We start from the raw sequence: 25,915 nt of genomic DNA on the forward strand, positions 1-25,915 counted from the left end.
AATGGGACCCGGACCACTTGTCCAAGAGGTCCCATTGAAAGGTCCTTGCATGGAACCTGCCGAAAGGGATGGCCTCGTATGAAGCCACCGTCTTCCCCAGGACCCGCGTGCAATGATGCACTGAAACCTTTTTTTGGTTATAAGAGGTTCCTGACCATGGCTATGAGCTCCTGAACCTTTTCGATTGGAAGAAAAAACCTTTTTCTGGTCTGTGTCTAGAATCAGGCCCAAAAAGGTCAGACGCGTTGTAGGGACTAGCTGGGACTTCGGTATATTGAGAATCCAGCCGTGTATCTGCAACGTCTTCATGGACAGAGACACACTGTCCAGCAACTTCTCCCGAGATCTCTTGCCTTTATGAGGAGATCGTCCAAGTATGGGATAATTGTGACCGCCTGCCTGCGCAGGAGCACCATCATTTCCGCCATTACCTTGGTGAAAATCCTCGGGGTCGTGGAAAGCCCAAACGGCAACGTCTGAAATTGGTAGTGACAGTCCTGCACTGCAAATCTCAGGAACGCCTGATGAGGGGGGAATATCGGAACATGAAGGTATGCATCCTTTATGTCCAAGGACACCATCCAACCCCCCCCCCTCCAGGCTGGCGATGACCGCCCTGAGTGATTCCATCCTGAACTTGAACCTTTTCAAGCACAGGTTCAGAGATTTTAGGTTTAAAATGGGTCTGACCGAACCGTCCGGTTTCGGAATCACAAACAGGGTCGAGTAATATCCCTCTCCTTGCTGGAGATGAGGAACTGTGACAATCACCTGTTGAATATACAATTTTTGGATTGCCGCCAACACTAGCTCCCTCTCTGACGGGGAAGCCGGCAGAGCCGATTTGAAGAACCGGCGAGGAGGCAAGTCTTCGAATTCCAGCCTGTATCCCTGAGAAACAATCTCTAATGCCCAGGGATCCACCTGCGAGTGAACCCAGACGTGGCTGAAAAACCGAAGACGAGCCCCCACTAGATCTGCCTCCCCCCAGGAAGCCCCAGCGTCATGCGGTGGACTTTGCAGAGGCAGGGGAGGACTTTTGCTCTTGGGAACTAGCTGTGTGCAGCTTCTTTCCCCTGCCTTTCCCTCTGGCAACAAAGGACGATCCCCGTACCTTTTTGTTTTTATTGGAACGAAAGGACTGCATTTGATAATGAGGTGCCTTTTTTGTATGCAGCAGGGGGACATAAGGTAAGAAATTCGACTTACCAGCCGTAGCCGTAGAGACAAGGTCCGAGAGGCCGTCTCCAAACAACTCCTCCCCTTTGTAAGGCAAGGACTCCATATGCCGCTTTGAATCGGCATCTCCCGTCCACTGTCGGGTCCACAAGAGCCGCCTAGCAGAAATAGACATAGCATTTATTCTGGAGCTTAATAAACAAATGTCTCTCTGAGCATCTCTCATATACAAGGCAGCATCTCTGATATGCTCTATGGTCATTTGAATAGCATCCCTATCTAAGGTGTCAATCTCCGTAGATAAGGAATCTGCCCATGCCACAACCGCACTACAAACCCAGGCCGACGCCATAGCCGGTCTAGCAATAGTACCTGAATGAGTGTAAATGTGCTTCAAGGTAATTTCCTGCCTGCGGTCAGCAGGTTCCTTGAGGGAAGCCGTATCCTGAGAAGGCAGTGCCACCTTTTTGGACAAGCGTGTCAGTGCCTTGTCTACTTTAGGCGAAGATTCCCAGCGTATCCTATCAGTTTGTGGAAAAGGATACGCCATAAAAATCCTTTTGGGAACTTGTGGTCTCCTATCCGGAGATTCCCAAGCCTTTTCGCACAATTCACTTCGTTCAAATGAGGATGGAAAGGTGACTTCAGGCTTTTTCCCTTTATACATGTGTACCCTCGTGTCAGGGACTGGGGGTTCTTCAGTAATATGCAAAACCTCTTTAATGGCAATAATCATGTACCGAATACCTTTTGCATCTTCATAGTCGACACTAGAGTCAGTATCTGTGTCGGTATCTGTGTCATCGATCTGGGATATGGTGCGCTTCTGAGACCCCAAAGCTCCTGGCGCAACAGGGACAGGCATGGACAGGCTACCTGACTGATCCCTAGCTTCTGCCTTGTCTAACCTTTTATGCAATAGATTAACATTTGCATTCAAGACATTCAGCATATCCACCCATTCCGGTGTCGGCGTTGCCGACGGTGACATGACATTCAAGCACTCCCCCTCCACATTAAGCGAGCCTTCCTCGTCAAACATGTCGACACACGCGTACCGTCACTTCACACACACAGGGAACCCCTTTCCTGAAGACAGTATCCCTGTCAAGGCCCTTTGGAGAGACAGAGAGAGAGTATGCCAGCACACACCCCAGCGCAATGATCCTGGAGACCAACACAAAATGTTTTTCCCCAGCAGCGCTGTATAATATGTTATCCGCCAATTATGTGCCCCCCCACTCTCTTTTAAACACCCCTTCACCGTGTGTAAGCAGGGGAGAGTCCGGGGAGCTTCCTCTCAGCTGTGCTGTGGAGAGAAAATGGCGCTGGTGAGTGCTGAGGGAGAAGCCCCGCCCCCTCGGCTGCGGGCTTCTGTCCCGCTCAAACTTAGTAAAATATGGCGGGGGCTCTTTTATATACATGTACAGTGCCCACCTGTACATGTATATTGTCTTTTGCCATAAGAGGTGTTTATATTGCTGCCCAGGGCGCCCCCCCCCCTGCGCCCTGCACCCTTACAGTGACCGGAGTGTGTGAGGTGTATGGGAGCAATGACGCACAGCTGCAGTGCTGTGCGTTACCTCCGTGAAGCTGAAGGCTTCTGCCGCCTGACGACTTCTGTCTTCTATTCTTCTAGCTCTGTGAGGAGAACGGCGGCGCGGCACCGGGGGTGGACGCCCAGTAAGAACCTGCGTTCACCCCCTCTGGAGCTAATGGTGTCCAGTAGCCGAGGAAGCAGAGCCTATCTTAGACAAGAAGGTCTGCTCCTCTCTCCTCAGTCCCTCGATGCAGGGAGCCTGTTGCCAGCAGTGCTCCCTGTGAAAAAGTAGAGAAAAAATCCAAACAAAAATGCTTTTAGGCAGAGAACTCAGGAGAGCTCTCTGCAGTGCACCCATCCCTGCTCTGGGCACAGTGTAAAACTGAGGTCTGGAGGAGGGGCATAGAGGGAGGAGCCAGTGCACACCCAGAGTCCAAAGCTTTCTTAAAGTGCCCTATCTCCTGCGGAGCCCGTCTATTCCCCATGGTCCTTACGGAGTCCCAGCATCCTCAAGGACGTTAGAGTAATATTAGAAAGGGTGAATGACAGGACAATGAGCCTAAGTCCGACACCCTTCTAGCAGAGGCAATGGCCAGCAAGAACAGGACCTTGGCTGTGAGCCATTTAAGGTCAACCGTCTCAAGAGGTTCAAATGGAGACTCTTGAAGGGCATTCAGGACAACCGACAGATCCCATGGAGCCACAGGAGGGACATAGGGAGGCTGAATCCGTAAGACACCCTGAGTGAATGTATGAACGTCAGGTATATGCGCAATTTTTCTCTGAAACCATAACTACAAGGCAGGTATGTGAACCTTGAGGGAGGCCAGGCTTAGGCCTAAGTCCAGGCCTCTTTGCAGAAAAGCCAGAATTCTGGAAGTTCTGAATCTGTATGCATCATAATTCTTACCAGCACACCATGTGAAGTAAGATTTCCAGACCCTGTAATAAATCTGAGCTGAATCCTGTTTACGGGCTCAGTACATAGTTTGACATAGTTTGGATGACCACCTTGAAGAATCCTCTGCCTCTCAGGAGTGATGCATCAAGAGCCACTCCGTCAAAGCCAGCCTGGCAAGGTCCGGATAAAGACAAGGGCCCTGTACGAGGAGGTCTGAGCGCTGAGGCAGCAGAAGAAGATGCTCTGTCGAACCAATGCCGTCTGGGCCACGCTGGAGCGACTAGAAGTAGAAATCCTCCTTCCTGTTTGAACTTCCGCAGGACCCTGGGCAGGAGTGACACTGGAGGGAACACGTAAGGCAGCCGAAAGTTGGAATTGCCAGTGCGTACACGAACGCTGCTTGAGGATCCCTGGTCCTTGATCCGAAGACCTGAACCTTGTGCTTGTGTCGAGATGCCATCAAGTCTACGTCTGGTAGGCCGCACTTGTCCACTAGGAGTTGAAAGACTTCTGGATGATTGGTTACACCTAGGGGTTAATTCAGAGTTGATCGCCGCAGCAAATTAGTTAGCAGTTGGGTAAAACCATGTGCATTGCAGGGGAGGCAGATATAACATTTGCAGAGTTAAATTTGAGTGGATTATTTTGTTTCTGTGCAGGGTAAATACTGGTTGCTTTATTTTTACACTGCAATTTAGATTTCAGTTTGAACACACCCCACCCAAATCTAACTCTCTCTGCACATGTTATATCTGCCTCCCCTGCAGTGCACATGGTTTTGCCCAACTGCTAACAAATTAGGCCCCTAGTCCCATAGGGTACAGAATATAGGGGGTCATTCTGAGTTGATCGCTAGCTGCCGTTGTTCGCAGCGCAGCGATCAGGCTAAAAATAAGAATTTACTTACCGATAATTCTATTTCTCATAGTCCGTAGTGGATGCTGGGGACTCCGAAAGGACCATGGGGAATAGCGGCTCCGCAGGAGACTGGGCACAAAAGTAAAAGCTTTAAGACTACCTGGTGTGCACTGGCTCCTCCCCCTATGACCCTCCTCCAAGCCTCAGTTAGGATACTGTGCCCGGACGAGCGTACACAATAAGGAAGGATTTATGAATCCCGGGTAAGACTCATACCAGCCACACCAATCACACCGTATAACTTGTGATCTGAACCCAGTTAACAGCATGATAACAGAGGAGCCTCTGAAAAGATGGCTCACAACAATAATAACCCGATTTTTTGTAACAATAACTATGTACAAGTATTGCAGACAATCCGCACTTGGGATGGGCGCCCAGCATCCACTACGGACTATGAGAAATAGAATTATCGGTAAGTAAATTCTTATTTTCTCTGACGTCCTAGTGGATGCTGGGGACTCCGAAAGGACCATGGGGATTATACCAAAGCTCCCAAACGGGCGGGAGAGTGCGGATGACTCTGCAGCACCGAATGAGAGAACTCCAGGTCCTCCTCAGCCAGGGTATCAAATTTGTAGAATTTAGCAAACGTGTTTGCCCCTGACCAAGTAGCTGCTCGGCAAAGTTGTAAAGCCGAGACCCCTCGGGCAGCCGCCCAAGATGAGCCCACTTTCCGTGTGGAATGGGCTTTTACAGATTTTGGCTGTGGCACGCCTGCCACAGAATGTGCAAGCTGAATTGTACTACAAATCCAACGAGCAATAGTCTGCTTAGAAGCAGGAGCACCCAGCTTGTTGGGTGCATATAGGATAAACAGCGAGTCAGATTTTCTGACTCCAGCCGTCCCGGAAACATATATTTTCAGGGCCCTGACTACGTCCAGCAACTTGGAATCCTCCAAGTCCCTAGTAGCAGCAGGCACCACAAAAGGCTGGTTTAAGTGAAATGCTGAAACCACCTTAGGGAGAAATTGAGGACGAGTCCTCAATTCTGCCCTGTCCGTATGAAAAATTAGGTAAGGGCTTTTATAGGATAAAGCTGCCAATTCTGAGACACGCCTGGCTGAGGCCAGGGCTAACAGCATTACCACTTTCCATGTGAGATATTTTAAGTCCACAGTGTTGAGTGGTTCAAACCGATGTGATTTTAGGAACCCCAAAACTACATTGAGATCCCAAGGTGCCACTGGAGGCACAAAAGGAGGCTGTATATGCAGTACCCCCTTGACAAACGTCTGAACTTCAGGAACTGAAGCTAGTTCTTTTTGGAAGAATATTGACAGGGCCGAAATTTGAACCTTAATGGACCCTAATTTTAGGCCCATAGACCGTCCTGTTTGCAGGAAATGCAGGAAACGACCCAGTTGAAATTCCTCTGCAGGGGCCTTCCTGGCCTCACACCACGCAACATATTTACGCCAAATACGGTGATAATGTTGCACAGTTACATCCTTCCTGGCTTTGATCAGGGTAGGGATGACTTCATCCGGAATGCCTTTTTCCTTCAGGATCCGGCGTTCAACCGCCATGCCGTCAAACGCAGCCGCGGTAAGTCTTGGAACAGACATGGTCCCTGCTGGAGCAGGTCCTTTCTTAGAGGTAGAGGCCACGGGTCTTCCGTGAGCATCTCTTGAAGTTCCGGGTACCAAGTCCTTCTTGGCCAATCCGGAGCCACGAGTATAGTCCTTACTCCTCTCCTTCTTATGATTCTCAGTACCTTGGGTATGAGAGGCAGAGGAGGGAACACATACACTGACTGGTACACCCACGGTGTTACCAGAGCGTCCACAGCTATTGCCTGAGGGTCCCTTGACCTGGCGCAATATCTGTCCAGTTTTTTGTTGAGGCGGGACGCCATCATGTCCACCTTTGGTTTTTCCCAACGGTTCACAATCATGTGGAAGACTTCTGGGTGAAGTCCCCACTCCCCCGGGTGGAGATCGTGTCTGCTGAGGAAGTCTGCTTCCCAGTTGTCCACTCCCGGAATGAACACTGCTGACAGTGCTATCACATGATTTTCCGCCCAGCGAAGAATCCTTGCAACTTCCGTCATTGCCCTCCTGCTTCTCGTGCCGCCCTGTCTGTTTACGTGGGCGACTGCCGTGATGTTGTCCGACTGGATCAGCACCGGCTGACCCTGAAGCAGAGGCCTTGCCTGACTTAGGGCATTGTAAATGGCCCTTAGTTCCAGGATATTTATGTGAAGTGACGTTTCCATGCTTGACCACAAGCCCTGGAAATTTTTTCCCTGTGTGACTGCTCCCCAGCCTCTCAGGCTGGCATCCGTGGTCACCAGGACCCAGTCCTGAATGCCGAATCTGCGGCCCTCTAGAAGATGAGCACTCTGCAACCACCACAGGAGAGACACCCTTGTCCTTGGAGACAGGGTTATCCGCTGATGCATTTGAAGATGCGATCCGGACCATTTGTCCAGCAGATCCCACTGAAAAGTTCTTGCGTGGAATCTGCCGAATGGAACCGCTTCGTAAGAAGCCACCATTTTTCCCAGGACCCTTGTGCATTGATGCACTGACACTTGGCCTGGTTTTAGGAGGTTCCTGACTAGGTCGGATAACTCCCTGGCTTTCTCCTCCGGGAGAAACACCTTTTTCTGTACTGTGTCCAGAATCATCCCTAGGAACAGCAGACGTGTCGTCGGAATCAGCTGCGATTTTGGAATATTTAGAATCCATCCGTGCTGTCGTAGTACTACTTGAGATAGTGCTACTCCGACCTCTAACTGTTCTCTGGACCTTGCCCTTATCAGGAGATCGTCCAAGTAAGGGATAATTAAGATGCCTTTTCTTCGAAGAAGAATCATCATTTCGGCCATTACCTTGGTAAAGACCCGGGGTGCCGTGGACAATCCAAACGGCAGCGTCTGAAACTGATAGTGACAGTTCTGTACCACAAACCTGAGGTACCCTTGGTGAGAAGGGCAAATTGGGACATGGAGGTAAGCATCCTTGATGTCCAGAGACACCATATAGTCCCCTTCTTCCAGGTTCGCTATCACTGCTCTGAGTGATTCCATCTTGAATTTGAACCTTTGTATGTAAGTGTTCAAGGATTTCAGATTTAAAATAGGTCTCACCGAGCCGTCCGGCTTCGGTACCACAAACAGCGTGGAATAATACCCCTTTCCCTGTTGTAGGAGGGGTACCTTGATTATCACCTGCTGGGAATACAGCTTGTGAATGGCTTTCAATACCGCCTCCCTGTCGGGGGGAGACGTTGGTAAAGCAGACTTCAGGAACCGGCGAGGGGGAGACGTCTCGAATTCCAATTTGTACCCCTGAGATACTACCTGCAGGATCCAGGGGTCCACTTGCGAGTGAGCCCACTGCGCGCTGAAATTCTTGAGACGGGCCCCCACCATGCCCGAGTCCGCTTGTAAGGCCCCAGCGTCATGCTGAGGACTTGGCAGAAGCGGGGGAGGGCTTCTGTTCCTGGGAAGAGGCTGTCTGCTGCAGTCTTTTTCCCCTTCCTCTGCCCCGGGGCAGATACGAGTGGCCTTTTGCCCGCTTGCCCTTATGGGGACGAAAGGACTGAGCCTGAAAAGACGGTGTCTTTTTCTGCTGAGAGGTGACCTGGGGTAAAAAGGTGGATTTCCCAGCCGTTGCCGTGGCCACCAGGTCCGATAGACCGACCCCAAATAACTCCTCCCCTTTATACGGCAATACTTCCATATGCCGTTTGGAATCCGCATCACCTGACCACTGTCGCGTCCATAACCCTCTTCTGGCAGAAATGGACAGCGCACTTACTCTTGATGCCAGAGTGCAAATATCCCTCTGTGCATCTCGCATATATAGAAATGCATCCTTTAAATGCTCTATAGTCAATAATATATTGTCCCTGTCCAGGGTATCAATATTTTCAGTCAGGGAATCCGACCAAGCCACCCCAGCACTGCACATCCAGGCTGAGGCGATTGCTGGTCGCAGTATAATACCAGTATGTGTGTATATACTTTTTAGGATATTTTCCAGCTTCCTATCAGCTGGTTCCTTGAGGGCGGCCGTATCAGGAGACGGTAACGCCACTTGTTTTGATAAGCGTGTGAGCGCCTTATCCACCCTAGGGGGTGTTTCCCAACGCGCCCTAACCTCTGGCGGGAAAGGGTATAATGCCAATCATTTTTTAGAAATTAGCAGTTTTTTTATCGGGGGAAACCCACGCTTCATCACACACCTCATTTAATTCATCTGATTCAGGAAAAACTACGGGTAGTTTTTTCACACCCCACATAATACCCTTTTTTGTGGTACTTGTAGTATCAGAAATGTTCAAAACCTCCTTCATTGCCGTGATCATGTAACGTGTGGCCCTACTGGAAAATACGTTTGTTTCCTCACCGTCGACACTGGAGTCAGTGTCCGTGTCTGTGTCGACCACCTGAGGTAACGGGCGCTTTAGAGCCCCTGACGGTGTTTGAGACGCCTGTACAGGTATTAACTGATTTGCCGGCTGTCTCATGTCGTCAACAGTCTTTTGTAAAGTGCTGACACTATCACGTAATTCCTTCCATAAGACCATCCAGTCAGGTGTCGACTCCCTAGGGGGTGACATCACTAATACAGGCAATTGCTCCGCCTCCACACCATTTTCCTCCTCATACATGTCGACACAACGTACCGACACACAGCACACACACAGGGAATGCTCTGATAGAGGACAGGACCCCACTAGCCCTTTGGGGAGACAGAGGGAGAGTTAGCCAGCACACACCAGAGCGCTATATATATATACAGGGATAACCTTATATAAGTGTTTTTCCCTTATATAGCTGCTGTATAGATTTATCTGCCAATTTAGTGCCCCCCCTCTCTTGTTTTACCCTGTTTCTGTAGTGCAGGGGAGAGTCAGGGAGCTTCCCTCCAACGGAGCTGTGAGGAAAAATGGTGCCAGTGTGCTGAGGAGATAGGCTCCGCCCCCTTCTCGGCGGCCGTTCTCCCGCTTTTTTATGGAAAAACAGGCATGAGTTAAATGCATCCATATAGCCCAGGAGCTATATGTGATGCATTTTTTTGCCATCTAAGGTGTTTATATTGCGTCTCAGGGCGCCCCCACCCAGCGCCCTGCACCCTCAGTGACCGGAGTGTGAAGTGTGCTGAGAGCAATGGCGCACAGCTGCGGTGCTGTGCGCTACCTTATTGAAGACAGGACGTCTTCTGCCGCCGATTTTTCCGGACATCTTCTGCTCTTCTGGCTCTGTAAGGGGGACGGCGGCGCGGCTCTGGGACCCATCCATGGCTGGGCCTGTGATCGTCCCTCTGGAGCTAATGTCCAGTAGCCTAAGAAGCCCAATCCACTCTGCACGCAGGTGAGTTCGCTTCTTCTCCCGTTAGTCCCTCGATGCAGTGAGCCTGTTGCCAGCAGGTCTCACTGAAAATAAAAAACCTAAAACTAAACTTTTTTCTAAGCAGCTCAGGAGAGCCACCTAGACTGCACCCTTCTCGTTCGGGCACAAAAATCTAACTGAGGCTTGGAGGAGGGTCATAGGGGGAGGAGCCAGTGCACACCAGGTAGTCTTAAAGCTTTTACTTTTGTGCCCAGTCTCCTGCGGAGCCGCTATTCCCCATGGTCCTTTCGGAGTCCCCAGCATCCACTAGGACGTCAGAGAAAATCAGCATTTCTGCGCATGCGTATGCACCGCAATGTGAGGGCGCGTCGTACGGGTACAATGAGCATCCTGGGTTTGCACAGAGTGTAACGAACATTCCAGTCGCACGGCCCAACGCAGGAAGATTGACATGAAGTGGGCGTTTCTGGGTGTCAACTGACCGTTTTCAGGGAGTGCTTAGAAAAATGCAGGCGTGGCAGAAAAAAAGCCGTCCCTCTGTCGTTAGAATCAACACACACGGAGAGTACCTACAGGGGTGGTCTTGTTTTGCACAAAATTATTTTGCATGCGTTCTGCTGCACAAGCGTTCGCACTTCTGCAAAGAGAAAATACACTACCCAGTGGGTGGCGACAATGCGTTTGCACGGCTGCTAAAAGTAGCCAGTGTGCGATCAACTTGGAATGACCACCATAGTGATAGGTATATCTGGGAAACACTGAAAAGTGAAACCACACAGCAGATACAGGAACACACACAGTCACAGGCAATGCAGATAGTGATTATGACAATAAAACTGTACTAGACTAGTATATGTACAGATATATATATAAAACACAGCATGGTCCTAGAACGGAGGTATATATCAGAATACTCGTACAATATATCCTGTAATAGGTACACTTTTTCTTAACTAACGCTGTCTGTATAAAGACATGTAGGATACTCAAGTGTTTGTAAAGTCACAGCGCTGTATACAGGCAGCTTTACAGGGGGGACCTTGCCCAGAGACCAGCTGCAACTATGCTTAGAAAATGGCGCCCAGAATCTCAGTCAGGGAGTGAGGGAGAGTGTAAGGCAGCTCCAGGGCGGGAAAAGCTGCAGTAGATGTCGCCCTGGGCCGGGGAGAGGCTACAGGTCAAGCACCAGCTCCCCTATGCTGGATTTCCACCCCAGGTACTAGCGAGCGTTATTAAATGGGATGTTAGTACACCCGACCTGTACTCTATTGCCCTGGTGGTCTACTGGGGTCCCTGCTCGGTGACAGTGGTTACGCCAACACCGTGACCTGTCTCCCTAGGTCGCAGACAGAACGCAATTTAATGGCGGATCCCGCCTGGGAGACCCTTTTACCTCTTCCCTGTAGCAGCCACGTGAACCAGGAGAGCGACTGCGACCATGTGCCTAAAGTCGGAGCGTCTCCGCCGCGAGTACGCGGGAACTGAGCCGCGGGAGTATGCAACGCCGCTTGGGAAGTGATGGAGCCACGGCGCTGAATGTCACACAGACATACAGCGCTAACAGCCCAGTTTTGAAGACATTTTCTGTCAGAAAAAGTTTTTTCAGGGCTGCCCAGTGCATCCCTACTGCTAGGTGACCTGCTGCTACAGACACCAAATCGAAACTGAGCTCACAATGCCTAGAGGCGGGGTTACAGAGGAGGCCCCAGTGCATCCTGGGACAGCCTAAAGCTTTAGCCTGTTGATGCCTCGATCAAGTTCAATCTCTACACCCCGATGTTTCCCTGTGGAAACCAATGAAACCTTCTGCAGAATTTTTTTTTACCATGTACACAGTATAACACAATTTAAGAGTAAACATCATGCCAAGGCATTCTACTTATACACATACCGGATGCGTTTACAGACAGTGATGCAGCAACAAACATTCTCTGATGAGTGGCTTCTGGTGTGTCATTGACTAACACAGAATTGACACTTTCTTTCTCAATCAAAACGGACCTAGGGAAGAACAAAACAAATACTACACCACACGGCATGGATTATACAAAGCCATTGTCACATTTTCCAATCTACCTGAAAACCATATGGACTTTTCAAATGAACCACTCATTCAAGCTTTAATAAATGGACTCTACTGCAGTTTGGTATACGGTTGAAAACTCTGGCCCTTTCCGTAAGGAGGTACCACGAAGCACATCATATGCAATATTACTAAAGAGTCTCCAAACTGTCAGACACCAAGAATTGCTGAAACAATGGACATGGGGACAAGGTCTACAACAAATCTGCAATTAATGTGTGTTCTCTAAGGACTCTCATAGGGCTGTAACACACGCGCCGGTTTCTCCCGGATGGCAAAAAGCCGGACAAACTTTGTCCGGCTTTTTGCCATCCGGGAGGGTCTTTCACACACAACGGCTTAGAGCCGTGTGTAATGCTGCGCGCATGCGCAGCATTAGACATGGCTTGGAAAAAAAACTGTTGTGTGTGAAAGCTCCCCTTCACACACACGGTCAACTGCCTGCAAAGACGGCACGACCCCGGCCGCCGGACCTTCCAGTGGATATTTCCGGCTGCAACCTGGCAGCCGGGCCGGGGCCGTACAGTGTGAAAGGACCCTACCCTTCACACTGTTAATTACGATACCGGCACGGTAAAAAGCCGCCCGGCTTTTTCCCGGCCGGCGCGTGTGTTTCAGCCCATAGGGTTTTCTGCATAAAGCACACTTCTATGCATTTATGGGGGCAAGTTGCCAAATTATAGAGCGACACAACTGCAATTTTATTTCAGTAACGGGAGCACTAAAAAGCATTAATTCTAATGAAAAAATAAAATAAAAAAATTCTAAAAACACCACAATGTTTGAAAACTATTTGGATAAAATTTTTAAGTTGTTAAAGCTTACATTCTTACTTACCTGAATTTGGCAACCTTTGTCATACTATAAAATCTGACTGTATAGGGGTGGTAAGGACCGTGAAGATTAATCTGAGAAAAACAGTGATATATGGGTAATACAGAAAATAAAGCGTAAATAACTAAAATTAATGAGGGAAGTGAAGGCTTTGACTCCTCCACTTCAAGCCAGATTATACTTATTAAATGGCCACTTATTTCACATTTTTACCCTTTTACTGCACATACAGGGGGCAATACAATTGCAGGCGATGCCCTCTCCCCTACGAGTTAGTGCCATACTTTATGGAAGCTCGGACTATCACAATTAAGTTTGCAGCTCCATTAGGCTGTATACAAAACTGTGCGAGATCAGGGTGAGAGCAGGACGCGGGGGGTGCAAAATGCTTTTTTCACGCAGTTGCAAAAGCAACTCACACACTACACATGCAGTTGGATTGACCCCATAGTCTCTCTCCAAGGAAACATATCTTGCTTGAGTATAGTCTTCTGCAGATCAAGACTGTATATAAAACATTTATTGGAAACCAATGCTCCTTAGCATTAACAGCAGTACATGAGAGCCTAACAACTCAATGATAAAACTGTAAAAATCACAAAATGTGGCTGCATGAATCTATCTCAACTGCTAACCTTCATTCTGATAGTGTACTGTTTGTACTCACAAAATTATTCAATTGAACTGGATTAGCAAAAACTGTGTAAGCTAGCGTTAGCCGGTAGGTTACTGTATGTTGTCATCTTTGCGGATGCCTGAGCGTTCAATGACACAGAACGTACTCCATGCTATCCACATTTACTCTATCAGACAGTACCATAGCGCTGGTTGCTGCAGCACTGACACCAAGTACAAGGAGTCAAATATGGCTGCTATATTCAGGAAACACTTAGCTAGTTCTTAACAACTTTTGAGCGTCTCGGTCTTAAACGTACAGATGGAGCCATGCTCATCTTTGCTGCGGTGCAGCTAGTCGCAAGACGGCTATAATTGCAGTGGGGCAAGCACATGCATTTGACCAATTAGGCTCAACAAAGGCACTAATGGAAATGTGGTTACAACAATTCAGATACATATTTAATAAAATCTGTCTTTTGTACCTTACTATTTGCACTTCCAAACTGATTATTTTGATAGCTTTCCAGTAGTTTGTCAAGCAGATCTTTGTTCTTTTTCTCATCAGAAGTGTGCATGGGCTGCATATCGCAGCTACTGGCTGACAACGGTATTGTCAGTTCATCGTTGCTTTGCTGGAAAAGATGTTGTGAGTTTAATTAAAAGATCTCCACGTTTATTTTATTATCGGATAATATTCCCCAATACCCACAGAAATGGCATGTTCTCTTATTAAACACTGAAGTGTGCTGTGTATTTTGCGTGGAATGACCAAGATGAGCCAATGTAGTGGAGAAAGGACCACTGCTCCCGTCCATAAAAGTCTCTGTTCTTTAAATTTCAAGTCGGACGAACACAAGACTGGATATTAAAGAACAGGCAACATGCTGCAGCAATTCATTCCGGAGAATAAATGTATGCTGTGTCATGCTACGCCTTCATGCACAAAGGAGTGCACATATACTGGTCTTAACTGTGCAGCACTTGCAACTGTACATTGCCGGCACAGGAAACAGCCTGCCACCAACTGAAAGCGGTACATGTGTTACAGCCAGGTTCTTATCCAATAGATCACTCCTGCAAGCGTCACAATTGATAACATGCTAGTACAGTGGTGCTCAACTCCAGGCCTCAATTATTCCTTAAAACAGAGGTTCTCAAACGTGGTCTTCAGGGCACCCCAATGGTACAGGTTTTAAGTTTATCCATGCTTGGCCTCAGGTGACTTAATTAGCTCCTCAGTCAATTTGATTTAACCATCTGTGCTGAGCCATGGATACATCTAAACAGGTGGATCTAATTATTTAAGTTACGATTCAGTGAGGAGACATGAGCTGTTTTGGGTCCTGAGGACCAAGTTTGAGAACCTATGGAGTAGATCAGGGCTGGCCAAACCGGTCCTCGAGATCTACCAACGGTTCACATTTTCCAGACCACCTAGCTGGTGCACAGGTGTAGTCATTACTAATTAAGATGTGATGCATTCATTCCTAACTGACAATTCTACAGATCTCCAGGAGGCCTGGAAAACATGAACTGTTGGTAGATCTTGAGGACCGGTTTGGCCAGCCCTGGAGTAGATAATCTGCATAGAGGTTTTTGACCGAAGACTACTGAACACCTTATACTTAAGCTTTTTTTTCATATAATCAGAATCTGTATATACTGCTATATAAGGAAACACGAGAAAAGACTTAATTAAGACAGTTCCCAAGCAGTAGTTAAAATAATGCCATTTAAAAATAAAATGCCAACATGATCAGTCCACATGTATTCTCATTTGTTTCCTTGATTTTTAAGCTACACCACCCTTCCACTTGAAAGCATGGATTAGAGTTTTTGAAGCGTCTTGTGTAAGGTATGGTCGTATTTTGGATATGTTATTTAGATGCATATAGCAAGATTGAGTGACAGATTTAATGTGGGGAACAAAGAACAGTTCAGAGTCGAGGATGACACCTAAGCAGCAAACTTGTGGGGTAGGAGTCATTGCCGAGTTCTCAACAGTGATAGAGATATCAGGTTGGTTTTGGTTTGAATTGGATTCTGAAGGGGAGCCAGTCAGGTTGCAGCATTGAGAACAGAATGGAGTAGAGAGAGGCGGTAGTCAGGGAGTTCAGATAGGAGATTACAGTAGTCCAATCTGGAGATAAACAGTAAGTAGATGAGGGTCTAAATAGGTGAGAAAGGGTCTGATCCTGGAAATACCGGTTGTTTCTTCTAATTTTGCCAAAACAAGTTAAGTCATACTTTGTATACAGTCTCAGACATGCACACAGATATAGTCAAAATTAGAAAAAAACTGTGGGTGCTACTTATTACACAAATACACAAATGTGACTTTTCAAATTACAAGAGTTATCTTTATGAGACTAAGTTTACTGTACTTCTTCCTGGGCCTCCCCACTGCTGTAATAGGCAGCCCCTGAAGCTCAGCATTCATTAGTAAATCATGGTATCAATGAGTGTGTGACGGCCGCACATCACTGCCGAAATGACAGTCCAGTAAAGTTCTGTGAATCTTACTGCAACTTCTCTGTTAGATTCATACTGTAGGCAGGATACCCACTCAGCTGGTTACCCACCACCACCTCCACCTTCCCCTGGGAGACTGCACTGAAAGGGAAGCCAGCATACAGTCAATAAATTGACAAAACAGTATATAAATGAAAGGCTCATAATACAGTAGCTTTGGTTGTGGGAAGGGACTAGAGAGGTCTTGCTACAAGCAGCCACACATACTGTATAGAGGATATGTACATTAAACAGTAAGTGCTTATATGAAGTACTGTACAACAGATTTTGCGTTGCAGTCGCTCGGCCAGTTCGTAATGAAAACTGATCTTTTCCTGTGTTCATAATTCTATTGAATGTAAGGTTCCTAAATGTATGAATGTTAAAATAATAATAATAAAGTGTAAAAGAAAAAAGATGTTATTCTCTCTTCCCAGGAATGGAACCCAGGACCATGAGCATGGGGACCGGTACACCACCGCTAAGCCATGACGCATATTCATGTGTAAATATAAGCAGTGATCCCTTTCAATTGGTTTTGCTTAGGCTGTATCGTCTACGGGACTTGGATGCTCACATAACCCTAACGCCAATGGACCATTGCTTTAACACGCAAGTTTGCGTCTGTAAAAAATATTATTATTTACCGATGTCTTCTTTTGGTCGCGACACAGAATGAAGATTTTCTACAGCGTCCCTTTATTTACAGTACGCTATACACTTCAAGTTCCTTATTGACTCGCTCCGTCTAACCGTTGGTCTGTGTGTATAACATTACAGTTGTCACTGGCCATTTGCCAGGGCTTGCTAAGACAACACTATTACAGTACGATTACTGTGCTGTATATTCATCTGCCACTATTTGCAGATTAGTGGAGCATTAGCCACCCAGTAGTGAAGAGGTGTATTGCATGCTGTGTATCTTGTCGCACCTCAATGAGCCTGTCCGTGTAACATCTCATCAACCTGGCCTATAGCTAAGGCGCGACAAATACTTCATTTAGGCGGAGAAACTGCAAAGATGAGGGAGGCTCCATCTGTACTGTGCATCATTGTGGTTGTCTTCAAAGTACTTCGCTTGACAAGCCTTGAAGAGACACTGAAGGTCTTGAAAAGCGTTAACCGTACTTACCTGCACCATTTGGACCACACACCGCTGGAACCTGGACAACATCCCATCTGGTATAAGCCTAGGAGCCTATGCAGGGTATACTGGGCACTCTGCATTCTGCAACACCTGCGGCTCCTCCTATCCACTTATGGTACGATCCAGATTTTATGAACATTTAAGAGTGCTACTTCTTAGATTTTTATATGTTTTCTATGCTTTTTATTGCCTAAATACGTAAAATATCTCTCTCTAAATTTCTGTGTTTATCTAATATCACCACCTTGTGGGTATTAAGAATATCCCAAGCACGCCAGCTCTTCACTTGTACCTTTCATTTTTGTACATAGACATCCTGCGGGCACCAAGTTTGCTTTTTTTTATCAATAAATGTATTGCATTTATTTTCAAACTGAATAAATGTGAATCCCTTACCACCAATTACCACACGATTCATCTTGAATTGCGTATATATGAATTGATTTTTTTCTCCTTGTTACCAATTATCTTATGACTGCATTTCATATATGCACACACCACTCACACAGTGACCAACACTGAACAGTGCCATACATATGACATACAAATTTTCTTACTGTCTCCGTCTGACCATTGGTCTGTGTGTATAACATTACAGTAGTCACTGGCCATCTGCCGCTATTCGCTCTACAGTACTGGATTAGTGGAGCATTAGCCACCCAGTGGTGAAGATGTGTATTGCATGCTGTGTATGTTGTCGCACCTCAACGAGCCTCTCCGTGCAACACCAACAACCTGAGCTATAGCTAAGGTGCGACAAATACCCCGTTTAGGTGGAGAAACTGCAACAATGAGGGAAGCTCCATCTGTACCTCATCGCTGAATATCACTGTGGTCGCCTTCAAAGTACTTCACTTGGGAAGCTATGCACAAATGCCAGCGCCTAGTCCACCCTTAAAACATTTCTGGAACCGGTTTTGTGAAATGGCCTTCAGAGTCGTATTACTCAATGTAATCAAAATGCCTTCTTTTTACTATTTTCTTTAGGAACAGAAAAAAATCATTGGGGTTAGATCCGGCGAATAGGAAGGGTGTTCCAACAGTTATTTGTTTACCAGCTAAAAACTCACAGATCGTGTCGTGTGAGCAGGTTCATTGTCGTGATGCAAGAGGAGTTGTTACCAAAATAGTCCACATCATTTCCGACGATTTTTGCGCAAGTTGACAAAACTGTACATTTTTTTTTCCAGATCTGTTTGTTGCTGGCCGTCCCGATTTCTCTTCGTCAGTAACACTTTCTCTTCCTTCAAAAAAAAGTTTGAACCACTTGTAAACTGCTGTTTTCTTCATAGCATTATCCACGAAAACTTGCAATAAGAGCGCTCTGATTTTGCTTCCACACTTGCCACGTTTAACAAGAAATTTAATGAACGTTCATTGCTCTAATTCAAGCTCCGACATTCTCGCTATGGCACACCAAAACATACACAATAATAGACAAAACTCAAAAAGAGACTACCATAGATCAACAACACCGCAGTGAAATGCTGATATGCCAACGTTGTTAAACCATACTAATGGGTCCTATACACTTGCCGTCGTTTCCGGTTTGGGCGATGGTCGATTTCAATGATTAACGACAACCGTCCAAATTGGCTTAATATGCAGAACAAGGGAAAACCAACAATGAATACTTGCGGCGACGCGCATTCACACTGAGCGATATGAACGCTTTATCGTTCATTATTGAACAGGATCGTTCATATCGTCCGCACACATCGGCAAGTGTGTAGGGCCCCTAAGATTTCTGTCCACTGCTGCCACGTAAAGCCCATGTTGGTGAGTTCGCTAACGTAATTGTCAGACCTCATACAGTGCATCCGGAAAGTAGTCACAGTGCTTCACTTTTTCCACTTCTTATTATGTTAAAGCCTTATTCCAAAATGGATTAAATTCATATTTTCCCTCAAAATTCTACACACAATACCCCATGACAACGTGAAAAGTTTTTGAGATATTTGCAAATTTATTAAAAATAAAAAAAACACATGTACATAAGTATTCACAGCCTTTGCCATGAAGCTCAAAATTGAGCTCAGGTGCATCCGGTTTCAACTATTCATCCTTGAGATGTTCCTACAGCTTAATTGGAGGCCACCTGTGGTAAATTCAATTGATTGGACATGATTTGGAAAGGCACACACCTGTCTGTATAAGGTCCCACACATGACAGTGCATGTGTGATCACAAACTAAGGATGAAGTCAAAGGAATTGTCTGTAGACCTCCGAGACAGGATTGTCTCAAGGCACAAATATGGGGAAGAATACAGAAAAATATCTGCTGCTTTGAAGGTCTCAATGAGCACAGTGGCCTCTGTCATCCATAAATGGAAGAAGTTCTGAACCATCTTCCTAGAGCTGGCCGGCTAAACTGAGTGATTGGGGGAGAAGGGCCCTAGTCAGGGAAGTGACCAAGAAAACGATGGTCACTGTGTCAGAGCCACAGCAGTCCTCTGTGGAGAGAGGAGAACCTTCCAGAAGGACAACCATCTCTGCAGCAATCCACCAATCAGGGCTGTATGGTAGACTGGCCAGATGGAAGCCACTCCTTAGTAAAAAAGCACATGGCAGCCCGTCTGGAGTTTGCCAAAATGCACCTGAAGGACACTCAGACCATGAGAAACAAAATTCTCTAGTCTGATGAGACAAAGATGCACTCTTTGGTGTGAATGCCAGGCTTCATATTTGGAGGAAAGCAGGCAGCACTCATCACCAGGCCAATACCATCCCTACAGTGAAGCATGGTGGTGGCAACATCATGTTGTGGGGATGTTATTCAGCGGCAGGAACTGGGAGACTAGTCAGGATAGAGGGAAAGATGAATGCAGCAATGTACAGAGACATCCTAGATGGAAACCTGCTTCAGAACGCTCTTGACCTCACACTGGGGCGACAAGGTCATTGTCCTGCTGAAAGAGAAACTAAGCACACAGCCAAGATATCACAAGAGTGGCTTCAGGACAACTTTGTGAAAGTTCTTGAGTGGCCCAGCCAGAGCCCAGACTTGAATCCGATTGAACATCTCTGAAGAGATCTGAAAATGGCTGTGCACTAACGCTTCCCATCCAACCTGATAAAGCTTGAGAGGTGCTGTTAAGAGGAATGTGCGAAACTGCCCAAAGATAGGTGTACCAAGCTGGTGGCATCATATTCAAAAAGACTTGAGGCTGCAATTGCCGACAAAGGTGCATCAACAAAGTATTGAGCAAAGGCTGTGAATACTTATGTACATGTGATTTCTTAGTTTTTTTTCTAATAAATTTGCAAAAATCTCAAAAGAAGCTCAAAAAAAGTTTCTTCACGTTGTCATTATGGGGTACTGTGTGTAGAATTTGGAGGGAAAAAAGGAATTTATTCCATTTTGGAATAAGGCTGTAACATAACAAAATGTGGAAAAAGTGAAGCGCTATGACTACTTTCCAAATGCACTGTATGTCAATCTACTGATCACTCACTTTCAAACAAGATGGCAATTCCCAAATCATGCAGATGTACACCTCAGAACATGTTGGGTACACAAACAGTACAATCCAAAAAGAATGTTACAAAAGAAGGCACTGTGCGATGATAATTTTAATATTGTTCCAACTCCCCAGGATAGGTGCCAAATGTGAACAAATTCTCTTTTTATTAAAAAGTAAATGTTTATTAAATGTTATACAGTAAAAGTGTGAGCGTTGTTTTCTAATACATCGATGCATTAGAAAAGACAAAATCCCACTAAACACTTTTGCAGTACTTGATGTGAAAGAGGGTTGGAGTCAGTGTTTCCAGTGGCAAAATTAATATACAGGATTGCAACAGCCACAAATGGGAAACCAGACTGCAATTTAGTGGGCGTTTCCCTCAGAAAATTAATCATAACTACAAGTACAGACTCCCATGAAGAACCTAGCATGGGTATGAACGATTATGATGTAAGCCCTACAGCTGTAACTACCTATTGCTGGTTTAAGTAGGGTAAGCATTACGATAGCAGGTGGCCTCTGTTTCAACATAGACATTAATACAGATGGAGTCATCTTTATCTTGGACTTTAATAGGATTAACTGAGCCAGAGCAGTCAGACTTAATCCCCTGCAGTATTGTTCTCTCTTATTGTATTGCAGCTGAGAACAATAGATGAAAGGCTTATGCTAATAAACCATGGTGCACCTAGGCGCAGCAGAGAAGTCAAGATAATCGTGGCTCCATCTGTAATAGTACTTAATACAGATGTATGCTTTTCTTCACAGGATTAATTATTTTTTTTTTTTTAAAGTGGAACTAAGCATCATAAAAAAATAAGCTAATGCTGAAGCATGATGGCAGTGCACCATTTCAGATAGTATCGATATCCTGGTGGTTAAAATACCGATGGCCAGAATGCTAACTGATCACACTAAAGGGGGGTACACACGGGTCTGGGCCTCCAGGTCGACAACAAAAAGGTCGACACACCTTAGGTCGACACACCTTAGGTCGACATGGACAAAAGGTCGACATGGACAAAGGTCGACATGGAAAAAGGTCGACATGAGGTTTTTTATTTTTTTTTGGTGTTGTTTTCTTCGTAGAGTGACCGGGAACCCCAATTAGTGCACCGCTTCGCTCGCCATGCTTCGGGCATGGTGCCTTCGCTCCGTTTGGCACAGATTACCGTTCCAATCGTAGTCCACGTGGATCGTTAAGTATGAAAAGGTTCCAAAAAAGAAAAAAATTGTGAAAAACTCATGTCGACCTTTTTCCATGTCGACCTTGTTCCTGTCGACATTATGTCCATGTCGACCTAAGGTGTGTCGACCAATTGGTGTCGACCTGGAGTCCGGATACCGTACACACAGAGAGACCTGTGTTTAAAATCTAAGCAATCTGACTAGATTGCTTAGATTTTAAGCACGGATCTGCCGTGTGTATGCCCCCCAGCAATAGCGATGCGCGGCGCTATTGCTGGTGCTAGATTGAGCCTGCATGCGGGTCGCTCACTTCACCGCTGTGTGAAGTGAGCGGCCCCCCGTCCGTTCCCGCACCCTCGCTCAGCACATCGCGCTGTTCTGAGCGGGGGAAGAGATGTGTGCTGAGCGGTCTGTGTTAAGATCGCTCAGCACAGATCTCTTCCGTCAGTACCCCCCTTAAGTATTTTAATCCTAACCCACCCCTCCTGCAGGCTAACCCTAACCGATCACCCCTGCAGCCCAACCCTCCCCCTTATGCCTAACCCTAACCCTAGTACTTACCATTGGATGCAGCTGTTGGCATTCTGACGAGATTTTAAAACACTATGATCCTGACCACATCCCCCACCATTTTATGCAGACTAATGATTTACTCTGTTCAGTTAACCCTTTTCTAAATTAACCCAAAAAAAAAAACTACTGACAAGGAGAAGTGAGGTCAGACAACCAATTTCAGCAACATTTGTAATCTGACGAGCAAGGTGCCACCATAGAGGCTTGCAGACACGTCCTATCTAGTTACAAGTATCACTATTAAAATGACTTTTCTTTAGCTGTAGAAGACATTTATTCTGGCACCAATATTTAAGGCAAAAACTGCAATTAAAGCAAATGCAGAGAACAGATGTCTTGCTAGAGTAATTTTAGCAATGTCACAGGAATATTACTTCTGCTTTACAGTTGCCAATCTGTCTGTTTTCATAAATATGAATGTCCACATTTAAACAGGGGGAAAATATAAAATCATCTGACATGTAAACAAATCCTGGGTAATATTTGTGATGGCTTTGCCTGAACTAAAAACCACTAAGAATATAAAGCTTCAGACTTAGCGTACGGTTCTTGTAAAGAAACACCTGTAGAATTTGACGGCAGGTAAGAACCACTCAGCCCATCTAGTCTGCACCTTTTTTAACCATATTGATATCTCAAATCCTGGGGAAGATCTATTAAGCCTAGAGAAATGATAAAGCAGTGATAAGCGCAAGGTGATAACGCACCAGCCAATCAGCTCCAATATGTAAATGGTAAGGTAGGACCTGATTGGCTGGTGCGTTATCACCTTGCACTTATCACTGCTTTATCACCGCTTTATCACTTCTCCAGGCTTAATAAATCTGCCTTATTTCTTTAATCCCAGGATAAGCAGTTTGCCATCAAGGATTAAGTTTGTCCAAACCTATACTCTTCTTTAAATCCATAAATTGTAAAACAAACAAAAAAACAACAAAAAAGACTGAAGGTTTATTCCGGTAAGGTTTCCTTTTCAGTAGTGATATAAAACCCAAGAATAAGTACCAAACATCTACACGCAGTACAGAGACCAGCTGATAAGGTAGAACAGATGTGCTCTGGCAGAAGCAGGATTTTTGTACTCACCGATAAATCCTTTTCTCTGATTCCATGGGGGACACGGGAAACTCTGGGGTATAAGATGGTGGCACAGGGAGCTTGGGCAGTTATAAAATTAAACCGGTCAGACACTCTATATCCCACCAACTGTCAAGCAAGTCATTTATAAACTACGTGACATATACGAAGAACATCACACATAATACAGAATTCTAATATTTCTAGTTTTGCTTTATAAATTATTACTGCTTTAAAAATAGGATTTTGGTACTTACCAGGTAAATCCTTTTCTTTGAATCCATAGGGGGCACTGGAGTACTCTTGGGATATGGACGGGCTTCCGTAGGAACAGCACTGAATATTTAAATTTAGAACACTCCACCCCTCCATATCCCCGAGTACCTCTCAGTGAGGCAGATGTATTAACCTGGAGAAGGCATAAGGAAGTGATAAACCAGTGATATGTGCAAGGTGATCAAGGCACCAGCCAATCAGATCCTAACTGTTCATTTACATATTGGAGCTGATTGGCTGCTGCGTTATCACCTTGCACATATCACTGGTTTATCACTTCCTTATGCCTTCTCCAGGTTAATACATCTGCCCCAGTGTTTTTTACTGAGCCGAACAGTAACTATAGAGAGGTTGACAATGGAGTATTACATATAACATAACTGACAATAACGAAGTTAACACATAACGTTACTGACAACTAAACAGTTGACACCCTAACCAGCACTTGTAATTTGAACCAGTCGGTGAAAGTGTGTTACCATAAGATCCTCAGAACTAACCACAACTAGGTAAAACTGCTCTGGGTGGGCGTCCAGTGCCCCCTATGGATTCAAAGAAAAGGATTTACCTGGTAAGTACCAAAATCCTATTTTCTTTATCATCCACTAGGGGTCACTGGAGTACTCTTGGGACGTACCAAAGCTTCCCCCGTGGGCGGGAGAGCTGTTTGGCACTTGTAACACTAGGCGGCCAAAGCTAGATGCTGATGCCGCAAACGTATCAAACTTGTAAAAGCGCACAAACGTGTGCACTGAAGACCATGTAGCCGCACGGCAAAGCTGCGTCGCAGAAGCCCCACGACCAGCTGCCCATGAAGTTCCCACAGAACGTGTGGAATGAGCGGTTACTAACGTAGGCGGTTGTAACCTAGCATGAAGGTAAGCCTGACGTATGGTCAGTTTTATCCATCTGGACAAAGTTTGTTTAGACGCTGGCCAACCCATCTTGGCAGCATCATAGAGAACAAACAACGTATCCGTTTTACGAACTGAAGACGTTCGGGATACATAAACGCGTAATGCGCGTACCACATCCAGAGTTCCAGAATGTGCCGTCAACACAGGAACTACTATTGGTTGATTGATGTGAAAAGATGACACTACCTTTGGTAAGAAGGCGGGATTCGTACGAAGTTCCGCTCTGTCATCATGAAACACCAAATACGGTGCCTTGCATGACAATGCACCCAAATCCGAAACGCGCCTTGCCGAAGCTAAGGCTAGAAGAAAAATTGTTTTCCAAGTGAGAAACTTTATATCCACTTGCTGTAAGGGTTCAAAATATGAAGACTGTAAGAACTCTAAAACCAGATTCAAGTCCCATGGCGCTGTAGGTGGAATGAATGGAGGCTGTACTCTGAGGACACCTTGGAGAAAAGTGCGTATAGACGGCAATAGAGCCAATCGTCTTTGAAAGTAAATTGACAACGCAGACACCTGCACCTTTAGTGTAGATAAACGCAGTCCTCCATCTAACCCTGTTTGTAGAAACAACAAGAGGCGGCATAACTTGAAAGCTGATGTCGGAAATTTCCGAGCTTCACACCAACCTATATAGGCACGCCATATTCTGTAATAATGAGCTGCCGTAACTGGCTTCCTAGCTCGTAACATGGTTGGTATAACTGAATCTGGAATGCCCTCTCTTCTTAAGAGGGCGGTCTCAACAGCCACCCCGTCAAACGCAGCCGCGCTAAATCGGGGTAAAGGAATGGACCCTGTTGTAACAGGTCTGGACGTAGCGGGAGCGGCCAAGGATCGTCTGCGAGTAATCCTCGGAGATCCGAGTACCAAGCTCTCCGAGGCCAATGAGGCGCCACTAGTATGACTGTGACTGTCTCTCTTTTGATTCGTTTTAGCACCAGAGGGAGCAACGGAAACGGTGGAAACAGATAGACAAGACTGTACGGCCACTCGACCGTGAGAGCATCCACCGCCACTGCCTGTGGATCTCTTGTTCTGGACACATACTGGAATGTCTGGTGATTGTGTCGAGACGCCATCAGGTCCACCTGAGGATAACCCCATCGCTGAACCAACATGCGAAACACTTCTGGATTTAATGCCCATTCGCCTGGATGAAAATCCCGACGACTGAGATAATCCGCTTCCCAGTTGTCCACTCCCGGAATGAACACTGCCGACAATATCACCTGGTGGCATTCCGCCCAATTGAGGATTCGAGCTACTTCCCGCATTGCCATGCGGCTTCTCGTTCCTCCTTGTTTGTTGATGTATGCGACCGCCGTCGCATTGTCCGACTGCACTTGGACAGGCTGAGAGCGAAGCACGTGCA

The 25,915-nt window shown here is 46.2% G+C and overlaps 1 protein-coding gene across 6 annotated transcripts in view; it reads right to left on the minus strand.

Moving 5' to 3' along the window:
- The window catches only part of TDRD9 (tudor domain containing 9), a 561,182-nt gene that overhangs the window by 65,350 nt on the left and 469,917 nt on the right, over nt 1–25,915 (minus strand). For all 6 annotated transcript variants that reach the window (XM_063947439.1, XM_063947438.1, XM_063947442.1 and 3 more), the window contains 3 exons: nt 13,863–14,012; nt 12,766–12,836; nt 11,737–11,846 (listed from right to left, as the gene is read on the minus strand). In XM_063947439.1, coding sequence (XP_063803509.1) covers nt 11,737–11,846; nt 12,766–12,836; nt 13,863–14,012 — 331 coding nt within the window. The remainder of the gene's footprint in view (nt 1–11,736; nt 11,847–12,765; nt 12,837–13,862; nt 14,013–25,915) is intronic.

This window comes from Pseudophryne corroboree, chromosome 12 (assembly GCF_028390025.1).
Source record: "Pseudophryne corroboree isolate aPseCor3 chromosome 12, aPseCor3.hap2, whole genome shotgun sequence".
Classification (NCBI taxonomy): Eukaryota; Metazoa; Chordata; class Amphibia; order Anura; family Myobatrachidae; genus Pseudophryne; species Pseudophryne corroboree.